Source organism: Phodopus roborovskii, unplaced genomic scaffold (genome assembly GCF_943737965.1).
Source record: "Phodopus roborovskii unplaced genomic scaffold, PHOROB, whole genome shotgun sequence".
In the NCBI taxonomy this organism is placed as follows: Eukaryota; Metazoa; Chordata; class Mammalia; order Rodentia; family Cricetidae; genus Phodopus; species Phodopus roborovskii.
The window spans coordinates 114,330-137,648 of record NW_026125856.1 but is presented as its reverse complement, the minus strand read 5'-3'; the positions used below and the strand labels follow the sequence as shown (position 1 = coordinate 137,648).

General features: G+C 38.0%; 1 protein-coding gene across 1 annotated transcript in view; it reads left to right on the top strand.

Annotated features, from left to right (window-relative positions):
* Positions 1 to 21,788, top strand: part of Cenpi (centromere protein I) — a 54,744-nt gene extending 32,956 nt beyond the window's left edge. Inside the window, 5 exon segments of the mRNA XM_051178834.1 lie at positions 4,314 to 4,438; positions 6,839 to 6,887; positions 7,017 to 7,235; positions 20,970 to 21,011; positions 21,639 to 21,788. Of these exon segments, the coding sequence (XP_051034791.1) occupies positions 4,314 to 4,438; positions 6,839 to 6,887; positions 7,017 to 7,235; positions 20,970 to 21,011; positions 21,639 to 21,788 (585 nt within the window).
* Positions 21,789 to 23,319: the final 1,531 nt, after the last annotated feature.

Here is a 23,319-nt window from a genome sequence, read left to right as displayed (position 1 = left end):
TTGCAGGTTTTCTGCAATTTGTGTTGTTGAATTCCAATTTTAAACCATGGTGGTCTGATAAGATACAAGGGACTATTCCAATTCTCTTGTATTTGTTGAGGTTTGTTATGTCACCAAGTATGTGGTCGATTTTAGAGAAGGTTCCATGTGGAGCAGTGAAGAAGGTATATTCTTTTGTCTTTGGATGGAATGTTATATAGATGTCTGTTAAACCTAGTTGAGGCATAACTTCTGTTAGTTATTTTGTTTCTATGTTGAGTTTCTGATTGGTGGTCTTGTCTAGTGTTGAGAGTGGTGTGTCAAGAAGTCTCCCACTATAAGTGTGTGAGGTTTTATGTGAGCTTTGAGTTTTAGTAGCGTTTCTTTTACGAATGTGGGTGCCTTTGTATTTGGGGCATAGATGTTCAGAACTGAGACTTTGTGTTGATGGATTTCTCCTGCGATGAATACGAAATGACTGTCTTCATCTCTTTTGGTTAATTTTGGTTTGAAATCTAACTTGTTAGATATTAGGATAGCCACACCTGCTTGCTTCTTGATTCCATTTGATTCGAAGATCTTTTCCCAACCCTTTACCCTGAGGTAATGTCTATCTTTGAAGCTTAGATGTGTTTCTTATATGCAGTATGATTGTTTGTTGCTTGTTTGTTTTATTTAGATTTGTTGTTGGCAGTGGTATTGTGAATATATTTGTCCTGCTTTGCCCTTGGTTTCTGGTGTAGTTAGATTATCTGTTGCCTACATTTTTGTGGGCATATTTAACTTCCTTGGGTTGGATGGAGTTTTCCTTCCAATATGTTTTGTAGGGCTGGATTTGCAGATATGTATTGGGAAAATATGGTTTAGTCATTAAATATCTTGTTTTCTCCACATATAGTGATTGAGAATTTTGCTGAGTATAGTAGCCTGGGCTGGCATCCGTGGTCTCTTAGTACCTTCTGGCCTTGAGGGTTTCCATGAAGAAGTCAGGTATAATTTTGATAGGTCTGCCTTTATATGTTACCTGTCCTTTTTCCTTCGCTGCTCTTAATATTCTTTCTTTATTCTGTATGCTAGGTGTTTTGATTATTATATGTCGAGGGGTCTTTTTTCTTTGGTCCAGCCTATTTGGGGTTTGGTATGCTTCTTGTACTTTCATGGGCATGTCCTTCTTCAGATTTGGAAAGTTTTCCTCGATGATTTTGTTGAATATGTTTTTGGCCCCTTTGAGCTGGGCTTCCTCACCTTCCTCTATGCCTATTATTCTTAGGTTTGGCCTTTTCATGGTGTCCCACATTTCCTGGATGTTTTGTGTTAAGGATTTGTTGGATTTATGATTTTCTTTGGTCGATGAATCTATTTCTTCTAGTTTATCTTCTGCGCCTGAGATTCTCTCTTCCATCTCTTGAATTCTGTTGGTTATGCTTGTGTCTGTAGTTCCCTATCTTTTGCCCAGTTTTTCTATTTCCAGCATTCCTTTGGTTTGTGTTGCCTTTATTTTCTCTATTTCAGTTTTCAAGTCTTGAACCGTTTCCTTCACCTGCTTAATTGTTTTTTCTTGTCTTTCTTCGCTTTCTTTACTTTCCTTAAGAAATTTGTTCATTTCTTCTACTTTTTTTTTCTTCCATTTCTTTAAGGGATTTTCTCACATCTTCTTTGAGGGCCTCTATCATTTTTATGATGGTAATTTTTAAGTCGTTCCTTTCTGCTTCCTCTGCTTTGTTGTTGTGTTCCATTCTAGTTGGTGTAGATGCCCTAGATTCTGGTGGTATCATGCTTGTCTTTCTGTTGTTAGGTGTTTTCTTGTATTGCTGTCTTCCCATAGCTTCTTCCAGTAGGTATTGGTGGGGTCTCTCCCTCTCTCTATGGTACTTCCCTGGTGGGCTTATGTGGGTCAGAGGTTGGATATCTGTAGCTCTGGGTGGTCCAAGCTCTCTAGGAGGTCTCTCCACAGGCAAGGGCCAGGGGATGGGGTCAGCGATCAGGCTCCAGTAGAAGACTGGTGATGGGGGTCAAATATTCTAAAGGCCTGGACTCTGGATGTTCCTTGTGCCTTTAGGCAGATCTAGCCTGGGGCTGGTACTCTCCAGCTGAGGCTTCTTTAGCAGAGGCACTGCTGTGGGGGGTCAATGATCCTAGTGGCAGGAACTTAGAGTGGTCCTACAGAGATAGGCGGATCTCTGGGAGGGGCCCAAGACTCCAGTAGAGGACCTGTGGTGGGGGTCAGAGACCAAGCAGGTGGAAATTACGGGAGGTCACGGTAGATAGGTAGGTCTCCTCTGTTCAGAGATGCTCCGAGAAGTTCCCCAAAGTTGTGTGGACTGCTGGCTCCACCCTCTATCCCAGTGCTCAACCAGAGCAGTGGGACAGTGGGCAGGGTAGGGCACAGGGTAGGGGGAGGGCACAGGGGACAGGACTCAGGAACAGGAAGATCCGGGGCCAATCCAGGGAGTTCCCTGGGGAGGGTGTAGGGGAGAGGCTGCCCGAATTGGGCACAGACTCACCTCTAGCCAAGGGCTGGCGGAAGTGCTGAGTAAGTGACTTTTATAGAACAACTGTAGAAGAAAATGTGGTTGATTTTTAGTTCAGATACAATTTTATAATTTACTGACCTATTAAAAAACTGGTCTCTAGGTAGATGTAGCATCATTTCTTGTTTTTGTTGTTGATCTATTGTTTATCCCTATCCCCTGGCAGACCCCCCCCAAAAAAAAGGTTATATTGCTTTTTCAGATTTTTACTCCTGGCTCTCAAGTGCTTAATTTTTTCCTGGTACCTAATACCTTTATAATTCTAGTCCTTTTACTGTTTTATAAGATTTTACATGGGTAAAACTGTCACCACCACAAAATACCCATTATAGTCTTCCTTCCCCAAGTTGTCTGTCTTCATTCACTAATACCTAATTGATGTTTTGTTTGTTTTGCTATAATTCTCATGTAGCCTAAGGTGACCACAGTTTGATGTGTACCCAAGTGTTTTAGTTAGGATTTCCATTGCTGTGATAAAACATCATGAGCAAACCAACTTAGGGAGCAAATGGTTTATATTTCAGTTTATATTTCCCAGTCACAGTCCACCATGAAGGGAATTTAAGGCAGTAATCTGGAGGCAGGAGGCCATAGAGGGGTGCTGCTTACTGGCTTGTTCCTTATGACTTGCTCAGCCTGATTATTTTATGGTATTCATGACCCCCCAGCCCAGAGGTGGCATCATCCACATCAGTTATTAATCAAGAACATGCACCATAGGGTTGTCTATAGTCCAGTCTGGTGGGGCCCTTTTCTCAATTGAGGTTTCCTATTCCCAAGTGGTTCTAGCTTATATCAAGTTGGCATAAAACTAGCCAGTACACCGAGGATCCTCTGATCCTCTCTTGGAGTTCTGGGATTTAAAGGCTTGTATTGCTAGATGCTGTTGGCACATGCCTTTAATCCCAGCACTCAGGAGGCAGAGGCAGGAGGATCTCTGAGTTTGAGGCCAGCCTGGTCTACAGAGCTAGTTCCAGGACAGGCTCCAAAGCAATACCAAGAATGGGGTTTCAAACCAGGGCCTTGTTTGTGCTAGACATTCTGCCTATTGGCACTTATCTCCAACCTATATTATGCATTTGTTTAAAGGAATGCTCCTTTGTTTTCCAGGTTGCCAGTTAACTGATTATCGTAAATGAATATTTGGGAGACTTCAGGAGAAAGAAATGTTCCCTTACTGTAACATGTTTTTTTCAGTTCTAAGATGAAATAAGAATTTTTAAAGATTTATTTACTTTTATTTTATTTGTATGGGTGCTTTGTCTCTGTGCATGTTTGTGTACCACAAGCGTTCTTGGTGCGACAGAGATCAGAAGAGGGCATTGGATACCCTGGAACCGGAATTTCAGATTGTTGTGAGCCATCATATGGGTACTGAGTCCTCTGGAAGAACAAACAAGTGCTCTTAACTATGAGCCATCTCCCCAGCCCAATCAATACTAATACTAATACTAATATTAATACTACTTTTGGGAGAGGATCTCACTGTGTATCCTTGGCTGGCCTTGAACTCAAAGAGAATTTCCTGTTTCTGCCTCCTGAGTGCAGGGATTAAAGGCACTCACCACCAGGCCTACCTAAATGAAATATTTTAATAAACCTTATAGAAATAATTTTCTGAGTTAAGATTGATGTTTGATGAGTTGTAGTTTAAACAAAATTATAGTTATCCTTTTTAATTAGAAATTAGACAGGTTCAAATGCAATGATATATTATTGTTTAACTTATATTGATGATTTTAGTAAACTTCATTGAATTATGGAAAATAATTTATATATTGATATTAACATTCTTTCCAAAAGGTGTGTGACATATATATAAATTATGATCTTCCATTATTGGTGTTGTTTTCTCCTGTGATCTTCCATTCTGCACTCCTAAGCCTGGATGCCAGTATCTTGAACCAACTTTGTTACATTATATACAGGTACAAGCCCCCCTCTCCCTTTAAATCATTTTATGAATTATTCCATCATAATTCTATCTTTATCATTTAACTATAATAAAATTAAAATTCCTATCAATTTTCTAACAGGTCTATCAAAATAGGAAAAATGGCTTTTTGGTTAATGACTGTCTAATATGAAGCTCTAATAGCTGTTATTATTTTTATTGTTTTATTGTTTATTTTTGTTTTGAGACAGGGTTTCTCCGTGTAGTTCTGGTTGCTTTGGGACTCACTCTGCAGACTTGGATGACCTCAAACTCACAGAGATCCACCTGCCTCTACCTCCCAAGTGCTGGGATTGAAGGAATGTACTACCACCACCCAGTTTATTTACAATTTTTATTGTAGTATCCACATTGTCCATAATGCTGGTTTTTCTAAAGCCACATCCATTGCAGTGTGTTGTGTTCTTTGACTTCATTTGCTCCCTTCCCACCTTTCCTGCTAAGGGCCCACTTCCTTCCTCCAGTCTTGCTTCTGCTTTCATATCATATGTATGTATATATAACTGATGTTTTCTGTCTATACAAAAGATTGGCTCCACAAATGAGAGAAAACATGGTATTTATCTTTCTGAGTCTGGCATATTTTACTTTAAAAGTCATTTCAAGCTGCATTATGGCAGTACCTTAAAATACTAAAACTGGTGCTGTGCTATTTTTAAATCCCCCCTGTAGGGCATATGGAATTAAAAGTCTTTGCTGAGGATTGGTTTGTTATGTAATGACATTGCTGCCCTCAGCTTTGTTAATTAAAATTTCTGTGTGTTAAAGAAAAATTAATCATTTGTTGATATCTGTTGAAGTGTATATAGTTTCTCTGGTAAAAGGGACATTTTCTGGGAGGCAATAGAAACTATTTATTGCCAGTTATGTGATCTTCTAAGCATTATTTCTCACCTTTTGCTCTTTTACTTGTGAACTGAAATTATTTTTAATCCATAAGTATAATTTGTAGAGATTTTTCAATGTTAAAATATGTGGAAATTATTAGATGATAGTTCTCAGATAAGAAAAAATTACATTTCTGGATTTCATTGTTCAGCTGTACCTTTTAACTTTGTTACATTTATTTTGGTTCTTTTTGTTGTTGTTGTTGGTGTTGGTGTGTGTGTGTGTGTGTGTGTTACATTCAGAGTCATAGGAAAACTTCTGAGTCTGTTCTCTCCTTCCATCATGTGGGATCCAGGCATCAAGGTTATCTCATCAAACTTGATGTTGAGTTTTTGCCTGCTCAGTTATCTCATTGGCCTGCTGTACCTTGTTTTACATAAAGGAAATGTATTCTGTATCAGTGATTGATTGCTTGCTTTAATAATGAAATGTATTTCATGGTTTGCTTTCTTTCAATTGAGTTATATTTGCACTAAGAGCACACCTGAAATGTCTAATTCAATCTTTAAAAGTGTATCAGTATTGTGTATGTATGTATGTATGTGTGTGGATGAGCAAGTGCCATAGTGTGTATGTGGAGGTCAGAGAACAACATGTATAGTCCGTTCTCCCCTTATACTTTTATATGGGGTCTGGGGATCAAACTCAGGTGGTCAGACTTCATGGCAAGCACTTTCCCCATTGATCTATCTTGGTATAGATTTGAGCCTCTTTTTCTTTATTTTATTATAGTACTCAGGATTGAGTTCAGGGCCTCTACCTATAAACCCTACCTATAAACCCTAACTGTAAAAATTCTTTGTGGAAAATGTGCCATTCAAGTGTAAACTCCTCAACTAGATAATTAGGTATTTGTATTTGTGCACATTTGCATTTATTTACATTACAATGTACTTGTGTGTGTATGCATGATTGTGTGGGTGCACTTTCATTAATATTCTTGTAGAGGTCAGTGTCACTATTGCTTTGTGCTTTATATTGAGACTGGTCTTCTTACCAGTCTCTTCTTACTAAGAGCTCACTCACTGACTGCCTACAGTAGCTAGCTGCACAGCTCCAGAGACCTGCCTATGTCTGTTTACTCCTGGGAGGGTTAGGGATACATGTAACCAAACATGCTTTTTACATTTTTTTTTCTAGGATTAGGGATACATACAACCAAACATGGTTTTTACATTTGTTGCTAGGGTTAGGGATACGTGCACCCAAACATGCTCTTTACATTTGTTGCTAGGATTAGGGATTCGTACAGCCAAACATGTTTTTTACATTTGTTGCTAGGATTAGGGATACATGCAACCAAACATGGTTTTTGCATGGGTGTTAAAATCCAATGTCAGGAACTTGCGCTTCTGTAGCAGGGATTTTACCAATGGAAACATCTCTGTAGCCCTAAAATGTATATTTTAAATTTTTTATGTTACACTCAGAAGCATTACATCCAATGACATTTTACATGCTTTATTATATATGCTTTTATTCTCAGGTATCGCAATAATTTGACAGCTGCAAAGAAAGACAACTTTTTAAAGAAGGTATGAATGCAAAATCTGTGTTAAATCACCATTTTTATAAATAACAAAGTATAGATATATGGGACCTGTTAAGAATAAAAAGGAAAAGAATAATAGCTGTTAATGACTATTTTATTTCTTTGCCATTAGGAAAAATCAGACTTCAATCTCAGCAGCAAGATCTGTCAAGAATTTAATTACTATTTGACAGTTATGGTTCATTGCTTATGGATGTCCACACCATTTGAAAAAGGAGTATACATTGATCCCCAAAAATTAGAAAATACTGAAGTAACAGAGTATAAAAACAGCTTAAATTTAGTTCACCATCCTTCTCTATTGAGCTATGCAGTTTGCTTTTTGCTACAGGTAAGTGTATTTAAAACATCTTTAGACTTCATGTGCTAACACTGTGAAAATAGGAGCTGTTGCTTTTGAATTGCAAGGCATGTTTGGATTTTTTAGTGCTAACAAAATTTTGGTAGTCGTGCTAGTCTTTAAGGAACTTAAAGAAATCTCTATTCTCTAAGAGAGCTTGGCCTTATTACAGAGGCAGAATTGTTAACAAATTACTATAATACAGTGCGGTGAAGTGAGGGAAGGTACAATTGTAAGAAAGATAGATGAATAATTCATTTCTGCTTGAGTTGAGGTGGTGCCAAGTAAGGAAAGGCTTCATAGAGGTAGAAGTTCCTGTATACCCTGAAAATGAAAGCTGGGCAATGTTGTGTTTTGACTCTTCGATGTATTGATATGTGGGCGTAGCAGAAGTGTGGGTGTCTTCATAGGTCATTGGCAAGATTACCATTTTCAACCTTATTAATGACTTGGGGGGCATTCGTAAGGTGTGTATATCAAATGTATAGATGATAAAATGTTAGGATTATAAATATGCTGAAAGAATTTGGGTTCACAAATCCCCCCCCCTTTCAAGATAGGGTTTCTCTGTGTAGCTTTGGAGCCTGTACTGGAGCTTGCTCTGTAGCCCAGGCTGGCATTGAACTGACAGAGAGCCAGCCACGTGTCTCTGCCTCCCAAGTGCTGGAATTAAAGCCGGGCAACCATTGCCCGGCTATAAGTCTCTTAAGATAGAACATTGAGAACTCTAACAATGAAAACAACACAGAGTTAGAGGAATGGTCATTGACTAAATATCTCAAATATACATGTAATGAACAAGACCCATCTGGATATTGCTCTCAGAGTTCAGTGTGTATTTGGAAGGCTGTTAATAAACAGCTTAGCATAAACAAGGTTGCTCATGGTGGAGGCAGAGCAAGAGTTCCAAGCTGGCTTTACTCAAAAACTAAAACCCCAGACAAAAGCAAACACCAAAACAGGCTTGGTATAGTACACATTGGAGGTCAAGGTTAGGGTTTAGGAAAAGTATAAATTTGAGACTAGCCTGGGACACACAGTGAGTTGGTGTCTCGGGAGGGAAGGAGGGAGGGAGGAAGGGAGGGGAGGGAGGGAGAAAAGCAAAAGATATGTGAGGATTCCATTTTCTCCACATATTTCTTAGTGTTTATTAGCTTTATTTTTATTTTTGGCCATACTAAAGGATATGAGATAACATTGAATTGTGATATTGATATGCATTGCCATGGTAACTAGATATTTGCAATTTTCACACTTACTGGCCACCTCTATATTTTCTTTGTAAAAAATATTCAGACCTTTTGTTCTTTTTGTGTGTGAGAGATGAATCTTAATGTATCTCTGACTGGCCTTAGATCTGTTATGTAGCTAAAGATGATCTTGAACTTCTGATCTTACTGCCTCTACCTCCCAAGTGCTAGGATTACACGCATGTGCCACCATGTCTGGATTATGTGGTCAAGAGAATCAAATCCAGGTCTTCTTGTGTGCTATGCAAGTACTCTACCAACTGAGCTACATTCCCAGCCCTTTTTTCATTATTGGTCCTGAGACAGGGTCTCCCTGTATTGCCCTGGTTTGCTTAGACTCATGAGGTACCTCAGGCTGACTTCTCAATGTCACCATGACCTGCTTTAGCCTCCAGAGTGCTGGGATTATAGGTGTGGGTCACCACACTGGTGCCTTTTCTCATTCTTTTCCATTTTTGTTTGTTTTCTTTCCTTTGATCATTTTATAGTACAACATTTGCTTTTTTATTATTGAGTTGCAATAGTTCTTTCTGTGTTCTAGATATATTCTTTTATTTAAATATGTAATTGTCAAAGGTCTTCTCCTACTATGTAGATTGCCTTTAACCTTTCATATTTATTTGTTCATTGTATGTTTTATCAGAGCAGGGAGGCACATGTGCCAAGGTACGTGTATGGAGGTTAGAGGACAGTTTACATGAATCAGTTTTTTTCTATTGTGGGTTCTAAGGATTGAACATAGATCATCAAGATTTAGGACATACACTTTTCTAGTCCTGTCTATTCTGTTAGCATCTTTTAAATTAAAACACTTAATAATTTTGAAGAATATATATATATATATATATATATATGTGTGTGTGTGTGTGTGTGTGTGTGTGTGTGTATACATAGATACATTTATACTATTTTTAATATTCCTTTAGGACCCATACAGAATGTATTTTTTTCTTGTATCATTTATGTTTTTGTTATCAGACTTAAGAATTTATTGCCTATTCCAAAGACATGTTTCAGTCTCTTGAAATTCTGTATGAATTTCAGTTTGTCAGTTTCTTTTCTTTCTTTTCTTTTTGTAAGCAGATTCTTGCCATATAGTCCTGACTAACCTAAAACTCATCATGTATATCAGGCGGCTTCAAACTCACTTGTCTCTGCCTCCCTGATGCTAGACTTAAAGGCATGCACCACTTTGCCATGCTATTTTCAGTTCCCATAAATGATCCTATTTGGATTTTGGTAGGTAATACTTCAATTCTATAGATAATTTGAGTGGGTATTGTGACCATAATATAAGTCTTAAGGCCATCATATGCCTTTCCCTTTCAAGTCTCCTATAATTGATTCTGCAGTGTTTTGTAGGTGTTGTTTTGTTTTCTTGAGACAATCTTGCTGTGTATGTGGCTCAGAGCTCACGACTGAATTTGGGCAGACTTGAACCAATCCTCTAGCCTCTGCCCCCTGAATGCTGGGATTACAGAAATGTGCCATTAAAGTTTTCAAAGTGAAAGCTTTACACATCTTTTTTTTTAACTTATTTATTTATTTATTTACTTTACATATCGATCCCAGTTCCCTCTCCCTCTCTCCCTCCCTTCCTCCCTCCCTCTTTCCCTGTCTCCCCCCTCACATGCACCCCGACCACCCTCCCCTCCTATCCCCCCCCCACTCCACATGTAGGGCAATGCCATCCAGGTGGGGTCATGTAAATCTGTCAAGTTATTTGAAGTAGGGACTAGGACTTCTTTCCTGTCTCATGTTAATTGAGTTATCCCTCCATGGGGATGTGCCCGCAAGGTCCTTTTGTGCTCCAGGAATGTATCCTGGTTCCACTGTCTGAGGTCCCTTAGACTGCTCAGTCCTTCTAGCTGAGACCCATGTTCAGCCGGTCTGAGTCAGTCCCATGCTGGATTCCCAGCTATCAGTCTGGGGACCCGTTAGCTCCTCGTTCAGGTCTGCTGTCTCTGTAGCCTGGTCTTGTCCTCTCTCTCTGCATCTTGATTCTAGTTCAGCTCAGTGTTTAGTTGTGGGTGTTTGCTTCTGTTTCTAACAGATACTAGATGAGGGCTCCATGATGGTGGATAAGTTAGTCGTTAATCTCATTATCAGGGAAGGGCATTTATGGTAGCCTTTCCACTGTTGCTCAAATAAGTAATTTTTTCTGATGTTATGGTAACTGACATTTATCTTCAATTTATTCCTCACTACTGAATTGAAATGCAATTGAAACAAAGTTGATTTGTGTATGTTGGTTTTATATATTCTGCAGTCTTTTTGAGATTGTTTATTAGACATGCCTTTTAATGGATTCCATAGGATATTCTCTATATCCTATATAAATTTTTGTCATCTGAATCAAAAGTGGGTTTCTACCTCCCTCCCTCCCTCCCTCCCTCCCTCCCTCCTTTTTCTCTTTCTTACCTGGATGCCCTTGCCTTCTGCAATTTGATTGTCACAGAACTTTAGTAACAGTGTGGGAGTTAGACAGTGTCTTCTTAAGTAGTATAAACAGTCCAGCCACTCCTGTGTTATATAATTATGGCACCTTACATTTATTGATGTTTATGCATTCCCAGAATCAATTCATCTGTCATGGAGAACACGTCCTACGTGTTGCCAAACTTTGTTAGTAATTTATATACCTTTGTGTGTAGATTGATAAGGTGTGTTGGTTTTCCTTGTGGTAACATTATCTGGTTTTGATTTCAGGGGAATACAGAGCTCAGAGTAAGTTTAGAAATGTGCTTTCCCCTCCTGCTTTTGAAATACTCAGTAGAGTTGCCATTCTTTCCATAGTTGGTACTGAAGTCACCTGGTCATGGGCATCTGTAAATTCACTTGTTCTTTTAAAAAGTTATGTTACCCAAAAGAGAAGAGGTTAATTATTAAGTTAAAAACAGATTTATTTACACAAATGATTTCTATAATAGAGGTGTGTAGCACTAAATATATAGTTAAGAAATTATAACTCATTAGACAAAGAAACAAATTAACATTGACTTTAACTTTGGGCTGTATTCAGTCTGTTCTATATTAATTTATTTCCTGAATTTTTGATTGTGGTCTCTCCTCATTGAAAAGGAGGTCACTTAGAGATTTGCTGTGACTGTGAATAAATTTTAATACGAAGAGGGTTTTTAAAATACTGGCATTTGATATTCATGACACCAGGATAGCAACAGATAGATCACTTTCAAGATGCATCCCCTAGTCATATTAACCCAGAGATTATAAAGTTCAAAACCACAAGAATACACACATTCTTCTTATATGTGGGCAGGGTCTTGTTTTAACATATGTCTAAATAGTAGTCTTATGACCTATTATCTTGCAAGAACAGCAAATATTACTGGCTCAATCATATTTAACTTGCTATGCCATGTTTGGTTGGTATCTCTGTGAGACCTGCTCTTTTCTGAAGGGAAACAAAGGAAGAGCAGATCTCGGGGAGAGGGAAGATGTTGGAGAGAGCTGGGAAGAGTAGAGGAAGGGGAAACTGGTTGAGATGTATGAGAGGACCCCCCCAAAAAAAACCCTCAAAGAATATCCTTTAACATCTGGGAATAAAGGGGAGTGGGCTTAGAGGTTTTAGCCAGTACAAGCTAGGGCCCACTTTTTAGAGGAATATTTGCTTTTTGGTCTCTCAAGCATAAGTCTAAACTTTAAATGTGGCATTAACTATCACATAGCAACTGGTTCTTGATGCAGTTAATGATATCAAGCATGGGCTCTGTCTTGTGGATCAGGCCTTAAATCTAAGGAAAACATGGTTGATTACTCCTATAGCACTTGTGCCACTATTGTACCAGTTGTCAGGCTTGTTATCATTGTAGCTCTCAGGATGTTTTTGTTTTTGTTTTTGTTTTTTTTTTTAACCAGTCTTTGAGAGAGTTGTTCTTGCCCTAGAAGAGCTCTTATTTGTCTATTTCCCTCTAGGGACTAATTGATCTGTGGTTGATTTTCTTGCTCTTAGCTTTTATTTTACAGAACACCATTATGCTTAACATTCTCACACTGTTCCAAATGAACTTAGTTCCTTTGAGGTGAACTTTGCAGGTCATTTAATTATTAATTAATTCATTACTTAACTTTTAGACAGGGTCTCACTATGTAGCTCTGTCTGTCCTGCAATTCATTATGTAGACCAGGCTAGTGTAGAACTCACAGAGATTCCCTTGTCTTTGCCTTCTCAGAACTGGGATTAAAGTTATGTGCCACCATGCCTGATTGATTTGTATTTTATTTTAGGTTATTTTTATTTCATGTGTAAGGATGGATGTTTTGCTTGTGAATGCATCTGTGTACTACGTATGTGAATGCCCTGGTACCAAGGGGGCCAAAAGATGGCATTGGCTCCCATGGTGCTGGAGTTATAGATGGTTGTAGACACAGTTTAGGTGCTAGAACTTGAACTCAGATCCTCTGATAGAGCACTCAGTGCTCTTAAACACTGAGCTAACTGTCCAGCCCTATATTAGTTCAATTTTAGAGTATATATCCAGTGTAGAAACTCAACAGTTATTTCTCAACATATGACATTTTTTTCTATATGTGTACCATGAACTTTGTTACCATTTTTGTTTCCTACTCTCCTATTTCCCAAGCAGTCCCCTGCTACTTTCATGTGTACATATAATTCATTATCATCCCTCCCATCCCCACCCCAGTTCTCATGTAGCTCAGGATGTCCTCAAACTTGCTATCTGACTGAGGCTGATCTTGAAATCCTTATCCTAATGTCCCCAAATTCCAGGTGCTGTGATTATAGGTCTGCACTATCATACTAGTTACATAAAAGTTTTAAAATATATATTCTCCATATGAGAGTCTTATGTATGTTAGTCTTTCTGAATCTGACTTATTTGCCATGATGATCTCTAATTTCACCCATTTTCTTGCAAATGATACAATTTCATTCTTTATGGATGAATAAAACTCCAGTATATGTAGCTATCCATAACTGCTTACTTCCATAGAAAACTCTGAGCCACTGTATTAGGTATGGGGCAAGGTAGAAGTTTCTAGTCTTTGGGTATATCCAGCCAGCATGGAATGACTGCCTAGTGAACATGCCATGATAAAGATGAGCATTCTGGTATTCTTAGATGGTTGCAGATGGAATGTAGCCTTTCTGCTTTACATGAGGTATTGGTGGAGAATGGAAACCTTGAACCCTTAACCATACATTCCAGGAAGGAATAGGTTGTGTGTCCAGTATCTTAGATCCTTGCTATTCTAATTGAGGCTTAATAAAAATTCTCTGTTTTTTTAAGCTTTTAGTTTTATTTACATATTTTTAGAGTGAGACTTCCTGTGTAGTCCAAATGGGCCTAAAACAGAATTATCCTGCCTCAGCTTCCCAGGTACTGAGATTACAGATGTGTACCACTGTGTCTACATAATAGATATTTCTGAATAAATGTTGAGACCCTGTCTTAAAATAAACAAACCAAAACATTGAAAATCATTACATGTCTCAGATTCTCCACCTTTGTTTAATAACTTCAATCTTGGACAAGTTTTAAAAAAAGTTTATGGGCTTCAGTTACCTTGTCAGGATTTTGTTTTGTTTTTGAGGCATGTTTTCCTTGAATGACCCAGTCTAGTCTCAAACTCTTAACCCTCCTGCATCAGTCTCCTGGAGTACTGGAGCAGGAGTGATGATATCTACCTGATTGTGTTGTAAATAATACATTTTATGATGTATGTGAATCTCAGTATGTTTCGTATATAGTAGTTGCTCAGATAGTAGTTGTTATTATTGTGTATTGATTAATTTCCATCATAATTCAAGAAAATATTTTGAATTTTTCATTGACAGTCATTGTTTCTCAGTACTTGAAAGCAATAATTCAAGGCCAAAGACCCTCCTCTTTGTGTTTATTATGTCTGGAAGGCAATTTTGGTTTTCACCAATTGGAGAGTTAGGCATACTGACGTCTAGTGGCTGGGACCAGAGATGCTGGTAAACATTTTGATGCATAGGATATTCCCTCATGACAATTTTCTGGTTCCTAATAATAGTCTATTTTAAACTGTTTTGATATTCTGTCTATCTCTAACATGGATTTTGTTCCACATTAGTGCATAAAAATATGTTTTATTCTTTCTGACGTTTGCCATTATGTAGATCATTGGTGTGATTTAATTCTAAAATTTTATCTTACTGACAGATTCAGTTGTAAAAGTCTCAAATCAATGAGATTCTTAGCACTAAAAATTTTAGCCCTTGGAAATATTTTCACCAAAAGTTTTACATTTATTTATGTGTGTGTGTTGGGGGGGGGGAGATTTCACATATGTCATGGCATTTATGTGGAGATCAGAGGACAAATTGTAGCAGTCAGTTTTCCCCTTTCATCCCTTGGGTTCCAGGATTTGAGCTGAAGTCATCAGGCTTAGTAGGAAGCACTTTTATTCAGTAATCCATCTTGCAGACCTGTCTTGAATATATTTTGAATGTGTATATAACATTAAAAAAAAAAAAACATTCCATTGTTGGTTTTGAGACAGTGCCTTAACAAGTATGAAAAGACATAGGTGACATCTGTCATACAGGTCTGCTCAAAAGTACAATAGGAGACAGTGGGAAGATTTTCCAGCATGGTTATAAAATAGTCTGAGTCAATCTTGACGGGTTTCTTTGCGGAGGGTTGTTTTATAATGGGAGGGCTGCACAGAAGTAAGGACAGCAACCAGGGCATTGCTGGAGTCTAGAGGAGCTCCTGATAGGGACTTTGGCAGGTGTGATTACATTTTTTAATAAGAAGTATTCTTAGGAAAGAACTAGAGGTGTTGCTTGTTTATGGGGGAGGACAAGTAGAGAATGTGTTCTAACCTACTTACTTTTTATATACTAATTCCAGTTTCCCCTCCCTACCCTCCTCCCACTCCCCACCATATTTCTCTCACCCCACCCCCCTTTTGCTCCTCAGAGAGGGTAAGGCCTCCCATAGGGAGTCAACAAAGTCTGTCCCATTGCCACATTGAAGCAGGACCAAGGCCCTCCCTCATGTCTCTAGGCTGAGCAAGGTATCTCTCCATAGGAAATGGGCTCCAAAAAGCCATGTTATGCACTAGGTCCCATTGCCAGTGGCCCCATGAAGTTCCCGAGCCACCCACTGTCACCTGTATTTAGGGGGCCTAATTTGGCCTTATGCGGGTTCGCCAGCTATCAGTCTGGAGTCAATGAGCTCCCACTTGGTTGGGTCAGCTGTTTCTGTGGGTTTCCCCTTCATGGTCTTGACTCCTTTGTCATATTATTGCTACTCCTGCTCTTCAGCTGGACTCCGGGAGCTTGGCCGAGTGGTTAGTTGTTAACCTACTTAATTTTGAGGTGATTATACACACTCAGGGCCAAAATGTTAGGAAGACAGTTTGAAATGGGGGCTTGGAACACAAGAAGAAAGACTGTAATTTGGAAAAGTAAATATAATATGGAGTTAATCAGCATGTTCTGTATTTCATCATTTCCTAAGCCACATTTCATCACTCCCATGTATACGAGAATCAGGATGCAGCTTGTGATCATTCACAGCCAGGCAGCAACCATGAAGTAATTATTCTTTGCTGTTAAGAGCATGCACAGGCAGGTGTAGTTGTTTTATTTGCTCTTTGAGGTGCCTGACACCCAGTTCCCAAATAAATACACAGAAGCTTATACCTTTTTACAAATGCCCAGCCTTAGCTTGGCTTGTTTCTAGCCAGGTTTTCTTAAATTATTCTGTCTACCTTTTGCCTTTTGGCTTTTACCTTTTTCTGTTTCTGTATATCTTTCACTTACTACATGGCTTGCTGTGTAGCTGGGTGGCTGGCCTCTCAGCAGGGTGACTGGCCTCTGTTGTCCTCCTCCTTCTTTTCTTGTTCCTTGAAATTCTCTTCCTGTATTTCTCCTCCTATTTATTCTCTCTGCCTGCCTGCCCAGTCTTTCTCCTGCCTAGTGGCTGTGCAGCTCTTTATTACATCAATCAGGTGTTTTAGACAGGCACAGTAATACAGCTTCACAGAATTTGGCAGATGCAACATAAAAGAATGCAGCACATCTTTGCATCATTAAACACACATTCCACAGCATAAGCAAAGGTAACACATCTTGAACTAATATTCCACAACAGGCAGGTTACCATCAGACTTGATGAATCACAGTAACTTCACAAAAATTTTCTGGAGATGCTGTTTTAATCCTCAACAAACAAACAAACAAAAAAGCAAACCCAGCCAAACATGCACATTCTGAACTTGCCTGAAGCAAGAGCCAAAAATCCGTTTTACTCTTGATATTGTCAGGGGAATGGTTCTAGGAAACTCCTTCAGGTCACAAGATCTGTAGATGCAGAAGTCTTATCAAGAGATGTAGTATTTGCATATAACCTATGCACCTCCTCTTCTATACAGATGCTCCTTGACTTAGGGTGAGAATTTGTCCCATATGGCTTGATGATAAAGTTGAAATAATTTTTTGTTTGTTTGTTTTTAAAGATAGGGTTTCTCTGTATTGTTTTGGAGGCTGTCCTGGAATTTGCTCTGTAGACCAGGCTAGCCTCAAACTCACAGAGTTTCGCCTGCCTCTGCCTCTCCAGTGCTGGGATTAAGGGTGTGTGCCACCAATGCTCAGCTAAAGATGAAATACTTTAAGTTGACCCATCATTAAGTTAGAAACTCTTTAGTTTCAGTTATCTCTAAATTGCTTATGCAGTAGAGTATACTTCTGTTATACTTTTATTATAATTACTTAGCTAATTGTTCCTTAATTACTTATTAAATATCCAGTAGAGATTAAATTCTATATAAAGAGTTGATATACTAGATGGTTAAGGGAATATTGATAAGAAAAACACTCTGTATTTGTTCAGAACACACAGTGCCATTGTGCCCTGTAACAGTATACAAATGCTAGATGAGCAACTCTAAAACAGAGTGTTGTGGGGCATGCCAGCATATCATTCCATCAACACGAACTCAACAGACTGCTCAACACACAGCACATTCAGGTTGTGACTTCTGCAATTTTCTTTATTTTCCAAAAATACTTGTAATTCTAGGATGTACCCATGGGTATAGAATATGTAGCTATGAAAGGTCAGTGATCATTACCTTTGCATAAATGGGATGCTGGCACCAATCGCTTTTAGATCTTTTAAATGCTTTGTTGCCAGCACCATGCCATAGACAGACAGACATACACACACACACACACACACACACACACACACACACACACACACACACACATACACACAGGCGCAGTTTTGCCAATTTGTGAACACTAACTGACATATGTTTATAAAAAATGTTATATGGTAAAAATATGACTACATCTCAAAGAATTCGTTCAGGATTACAAACTAAAATGCTAAGTATGAAAAGGCATCACTGAGGTGAAGATAGAGGTCTGTGGCACAGCACGTGCCTAGCATGTACAAGGCCCTGAATTTGATCCCCAGCACTACAAAAACTGTATAGCAGGGGTGCTGCATTGTATAAATTTAATATGCAGAGTTTTCTGTTATGGATAGTAAAAGTATTTTGTCTGAGAATATGGTGTTATAAAGCCAAGTAAAGGGTTAGAGTTTCGTAGAATCTACTTCACGAGATTCCTTTATCCCTTTTTAGCATTTGTATTTTACCTTTTTAAAACTTAGCATTCAGAGTTTTAGGCTTCGGTATTGCATTTTCCTACTTTTGTGTTGATTCTTCCCCCTGCTTTCCAATGCCCCTGCTCCTTTACTGCTCCATCCTGCTGCAATATTCCCCATCCACTTCATGTTACATATGTTCTATTACTGTCTTTTCCTTTCCTCCCTCCTTCCTTAACACCCCCATTTCCTCATGCTCCCCTTTCTAGTTTTATAGTTTCCTATACACACAAACAAAAATGAAAATCTATGATTTGGGGGTTAGGCAGATGGCTCAGTCAATAAGGTGCTTAGAAGGCAATAGCTAGTTTCATCCTCTGAACCCACATTTTAAAAATGCCAGGTGTGTACTTGTAATCCCAGTGCTGGAGAGGCAGGTGGATCACTGGGGACAGATGGCCAGCCAGCCTACTCTAATTGACAAGCCCCAGGTCACAGAAGAGATGCAGCCTCAAAAAAAGTGCTTGAGGAACCATACCAGAGGTTCTCTTCTGGTCTTCACTTATGTATACATGAACATATGCACATAAATATACACAAAATCTAGGCTCCAAATAGGAGAGAAGACACACAGTGTTTGTTTTTCTGAGTCTGGATTATTTTGCTTAATATGCTAATTTATATTCCAATCTGTTTTCCTGTACATATCATGACTTTATTTTCCATTATGGCTGAATAATTACCACATTTTCTTTATTCATTAATCGGTGGACAGATATAAAGAGTGTTGTCTGTTTCTTGACTATTATGAATAGTGCAGTAATAGATACAGGTGTGTTCAAGTATCTCATACTCATTTTCATAGTGGCTCTAGTAGTTTAGTCTCCAAGAAGCAGTTAATAAGGGTCCACTTCTCCCACATCCTCTCCAGCTTTTTTTTTTTTTTTTTTTTTTTTTTTTTTTTTTTGTTTTTGTCTCTTTTTTTGTTCATGATTTATTTTTATGTGTACGAATGTTTTGCCTACATGTGTATATATGCACCACATGTGAGGTACCCCAGAGACTGTAAAAGGAGATCAGATCCCCTGCAACTGGAATTGCACTCAGGTGAGTGCTGAGTCCTGTGCAACATCAGTAAGTGCTGAGCTGGCTCTAGCCCCATGATTTTCTAATGATGATAGCCATTTTGACTTGGGTGAGATGGAATATCAAAGTAGTTTTAATTTTCATTTTCCTGGTGGCTGATGATGTCAAACACTTTGTAAAATGCTTATTAGCCATTTGTATTTCTTCTTTTGAGAACTTTCTGTTCAGTTTGTTACCTTATCGGTTGATCTGATAATTTGTTTTTGTTATGTTTGATTTTTGCATTCCTTTAGCTATGAACTCCCTGCCTGGAATTTAGCTGGCAGAGATTTTCTCTGATTCTGTATATTGTCTGCTGATAGTTTGCATTGCTGTGCAAGTACTTTTGACATTCATGTAATCCCATTTATCAGTTCTTGGGATTATTGCCTGTACCATTGGAATCCCTTGCAGAAAGTTTTTGCCTGTGCTTTTATCTAGCAATTGCCGAATTTCAGGTCTTACGTTAAGGTCTTTGGTTCATTTGGATTTATTTTTGAGGTAGGTGACAGATACAGATCTAATTTTATTCTTCTGTATGTCTAAATGCAGTTTTCAAAATAGCTGTAATGAATACCAAAGTTTCAAGTAATCCCTCACAGTATATTAAAATAAGACTAGAAACCAACAGTAAGAGAAACTGTAGAGATACTTGGAGGCTGAAAAATACTTTTATGAATGTATTGAAATCAGGGAGGGAATTTTAAAATTCCTAGAATCAAAAGAAATCATAACACAACCTACAAGAACCTCTGGGATATAGCTAAGCATTCCTAGAGGGAAAGCTTATAGCTATAAGTGCTTACTTTAAAAATTCATAGTAGGATCTGGAGAGATGAATCAGTAGTTACAAGTATTTGCTGATTTTGCAGGGAACCTAGCCATTCTTCGCACTAGCCACATGGCGTCTCACAACTGTCTGTAACTCTAGTTCCAGGGAACTCAATGCCCTCTTCCGACTTCCGAGCAGAGGCATGCATGTGGTATATTCATGTACATGCAGGTAAAACACCATATACATGAATAAAACCTAACTTTTTAAAAGCAGTGGTCTGAAACTAATGGAATACCACAAGTTTTTAGGGCAGAAATACATGAAGTAGAGACTAAAAGAACAATATTTAGTGGCCAGGTGGTGGTGGCGCATGCCTTTAATCCCAACACTTGGGAGACAGAGGCAGATGGATCTCTGAGTTTGAGGCCAGCCTGGTCTACAAAGAGCTAGTTCCAGGACAGCCTCCAAGACCATACAGAGAAACCCTGTCTTGGGGGGTGGGAAGAGACACAAAAAAAAACATTTAGAATCAGTGAAATAAAAATCTGAAGTCCAAACTAACTAAAAAATAAAAAAAAAAACTGAAATTAATAAAGTCATAGATGAGGCACATTTTATAATAACTCACCCCACTGAATCCAAGAAGGACCAGAGGACTGATCAATATGGGAAACTTTGAAAATTTCCTTTAAGGTACAAGTCAAATACTACATTTCTTAGAGAAGACGTCTTCAACACCTTCCATACTTTTAACAGTTAAGTAAAAAATAAAAAGAGGTCAGAGATTAGTTAAACTTAGTTGCTCACTTATCCACTATGCTTTTCTTGTCCCCCTATTTGTGGTTTTAGGAAGAAGGAAATACAGTGGGTTATAGTAAATGTATTTTTAAAAGGAATCCCAGAGTGATGGTAGGAATAGAATTTAGCAAGATGAATCAGGATGTGAAGAACCATAGTTAATTATCTGATGAATTGCTAACCTAATGTATTTATTTTAAAGGAAAGCCCAGAAGAAAGGACAGTGGACTTGAGCTCTATTCGGGTAAATAAATTTACTTTCATCATGGATATTGATTTAATGAAGCTTAATCAAGAGATTTTTGTATGCCTTTACTTCTTTCTTAGTCTTAGTTCTATTGCCTACAAAACGTGAAATTGGAATGTTTGCCTTTGTAATGTTGTCAAGTAACTTTGATCCAGATTTATCAGCATAGACCTTCATTGTCTCTAGAATATAAGTCTTCATAGTTTGACTATTGCTATTCTGATCATTCATTGTCTCATGTAATAGTACAGTTTTATGTATCTAAAGTGAATCTGATGTAAGAACACTGTATACAGTATTCTCATTATCCTAGAAAATCCTCCTGGGTATCATAATAGACTGTGAGTGGCATAATATCTTTTGTGTCATCTATTTTAGATACTAAGTTTCTAGTATCCATTTCATAGTACTTTGATGAATGTTTTCCCATTACAATTAAAGAAATATTTAGAGCCCTTGGATTAATTTAGTGACTTAGCTCTAATCATGAACCTAGCTCTTCTAAGCTGATGGTTGCAATATGTGTTCAGGATATTGTACAATTTTCTGGGGAAAGAACAGGAGGCAGGGAACAAATATTCATGTTCATTAAGTCATTTTTTTTTTCCTTTTCTTTACCTGCAGGGGAAGAAATGGAACCAGTATCTGGACTATTTATTTTCAGAGGGTTTTAAGGGCTTGAAACTTTTCATAAAAAGTAGTATCCATCGATTTTCTATATCCTAAACAGAGAACCAATCCACAATGGTGAACATTAGAGGAATGTTGACATAAACAAACTGAGCATGCTGATCTAAATTCCTCATGGCTAGAGAAGCCACGTAGGTCAGCATGTGTTTCCATACCCATTTCCCAAGCCAACTGCTGTATTCAAGGAGTACCTAGACTTGCCTTCTGTCCATGGCTCAGGAGAGCCTTGGTGTGACCCAAATTATTTTTTAGCATTCATATTTTTAGCTTACTAATGAAAAATATCCTCTTCACGTTGGCTTTCTGGTGGGAATTTTTATCTGCTGTTTTAGTAGAGGAGAATAAATAATATAAAGTCATTCTGCAGACATTGTTATGCTGTTATACTGTGCAAGTTCTGAAATCCTGGTAACATTTTCTGTTTTTCTTATTTCAACACTATTGGCAACATCAAGTTACTTATAATAGGATGCAACATATTCCCGAGAAGCTGATGATTATCTGGACCTGCACTGGCAGTAATGTATGAGGGAAGGAAGCAGGGAGAGGGTGATGAATTTTCTGATTTGACTGGTTTGAGTTCCTAAAACCATTATATTATTTGTGTGTATATGTATGTATTTATATATGTATTCAGATTTTAAATTCCTATACCTAAATAAACTAATGTCAGCTTTACCTTCAGGATTAATTCTGAAGAATAAAAAAAAAATCCATAACAGGGAGATTATTTTTGTTGAAAATTCATTGAACATTTTGCTTCTCCACTATTGAACAACTTCTGTACATTCACATTTAATAACTACTGAACAATTTCCATTTAATACATTCACACTGAGAATAACATCTGATTTTTTCAGTGGAGACTCTGGAAGCCAGAAGAGACTGGAGAGATATTTTACAAGCTCCAAGAGACCAGAGATGCCAGCATTGGCTACTATACCCAGCAAAACTATCAATCCCAATCTCTAAAGAAACATTCCACAATAAAAACAAATTAAAGCAATTTCTGTTTACCAATCCAGTTTTATAGAAAGCACTAGAAGCAAAACTTCACTTCAGTATGAAGAGAAGAATACACCCAAGAGGACACAAGGAATACATAATCCTAGAACAGTCAGTCAAAATGGGGGAGGTTCTCACACCACCACAACAAAAATAAAGGAAATTAATAAGAACTGCTCATTAATATTTCAATATTAATGGTCTCAATTCCCCAATAAAATCATATAGACCAACAGACTGGGTTAAAAAAAACCAAGAAGCACACCTCATTACCAAGGATAAAACATCACCTTAGGGTAAAAATGGAAATGAATCCTGACAAAACAGACTTCAAACAAAACTAATCAGGAGAGATAGAGAAGGGCACTAGCTACTCATTAAAGAAAAAAAATGCACTAAGAAGATACTAGAATTCTAAACATGTACTGTATTAGAGTTCTCTTAAGATATATAGATATTGCAGGTTTTGGTCTGACGAATCCATCAATGTAAAGTCCAAGAATCCAGCAGTTGCTCAGTCTGCAAGGCTGGATATCACAGCTGATTTTCAGAATATTCCAAGATTCCAAAGAAGTAGGCTCTAATACTGACGAAGAAATGAACTTGCAAA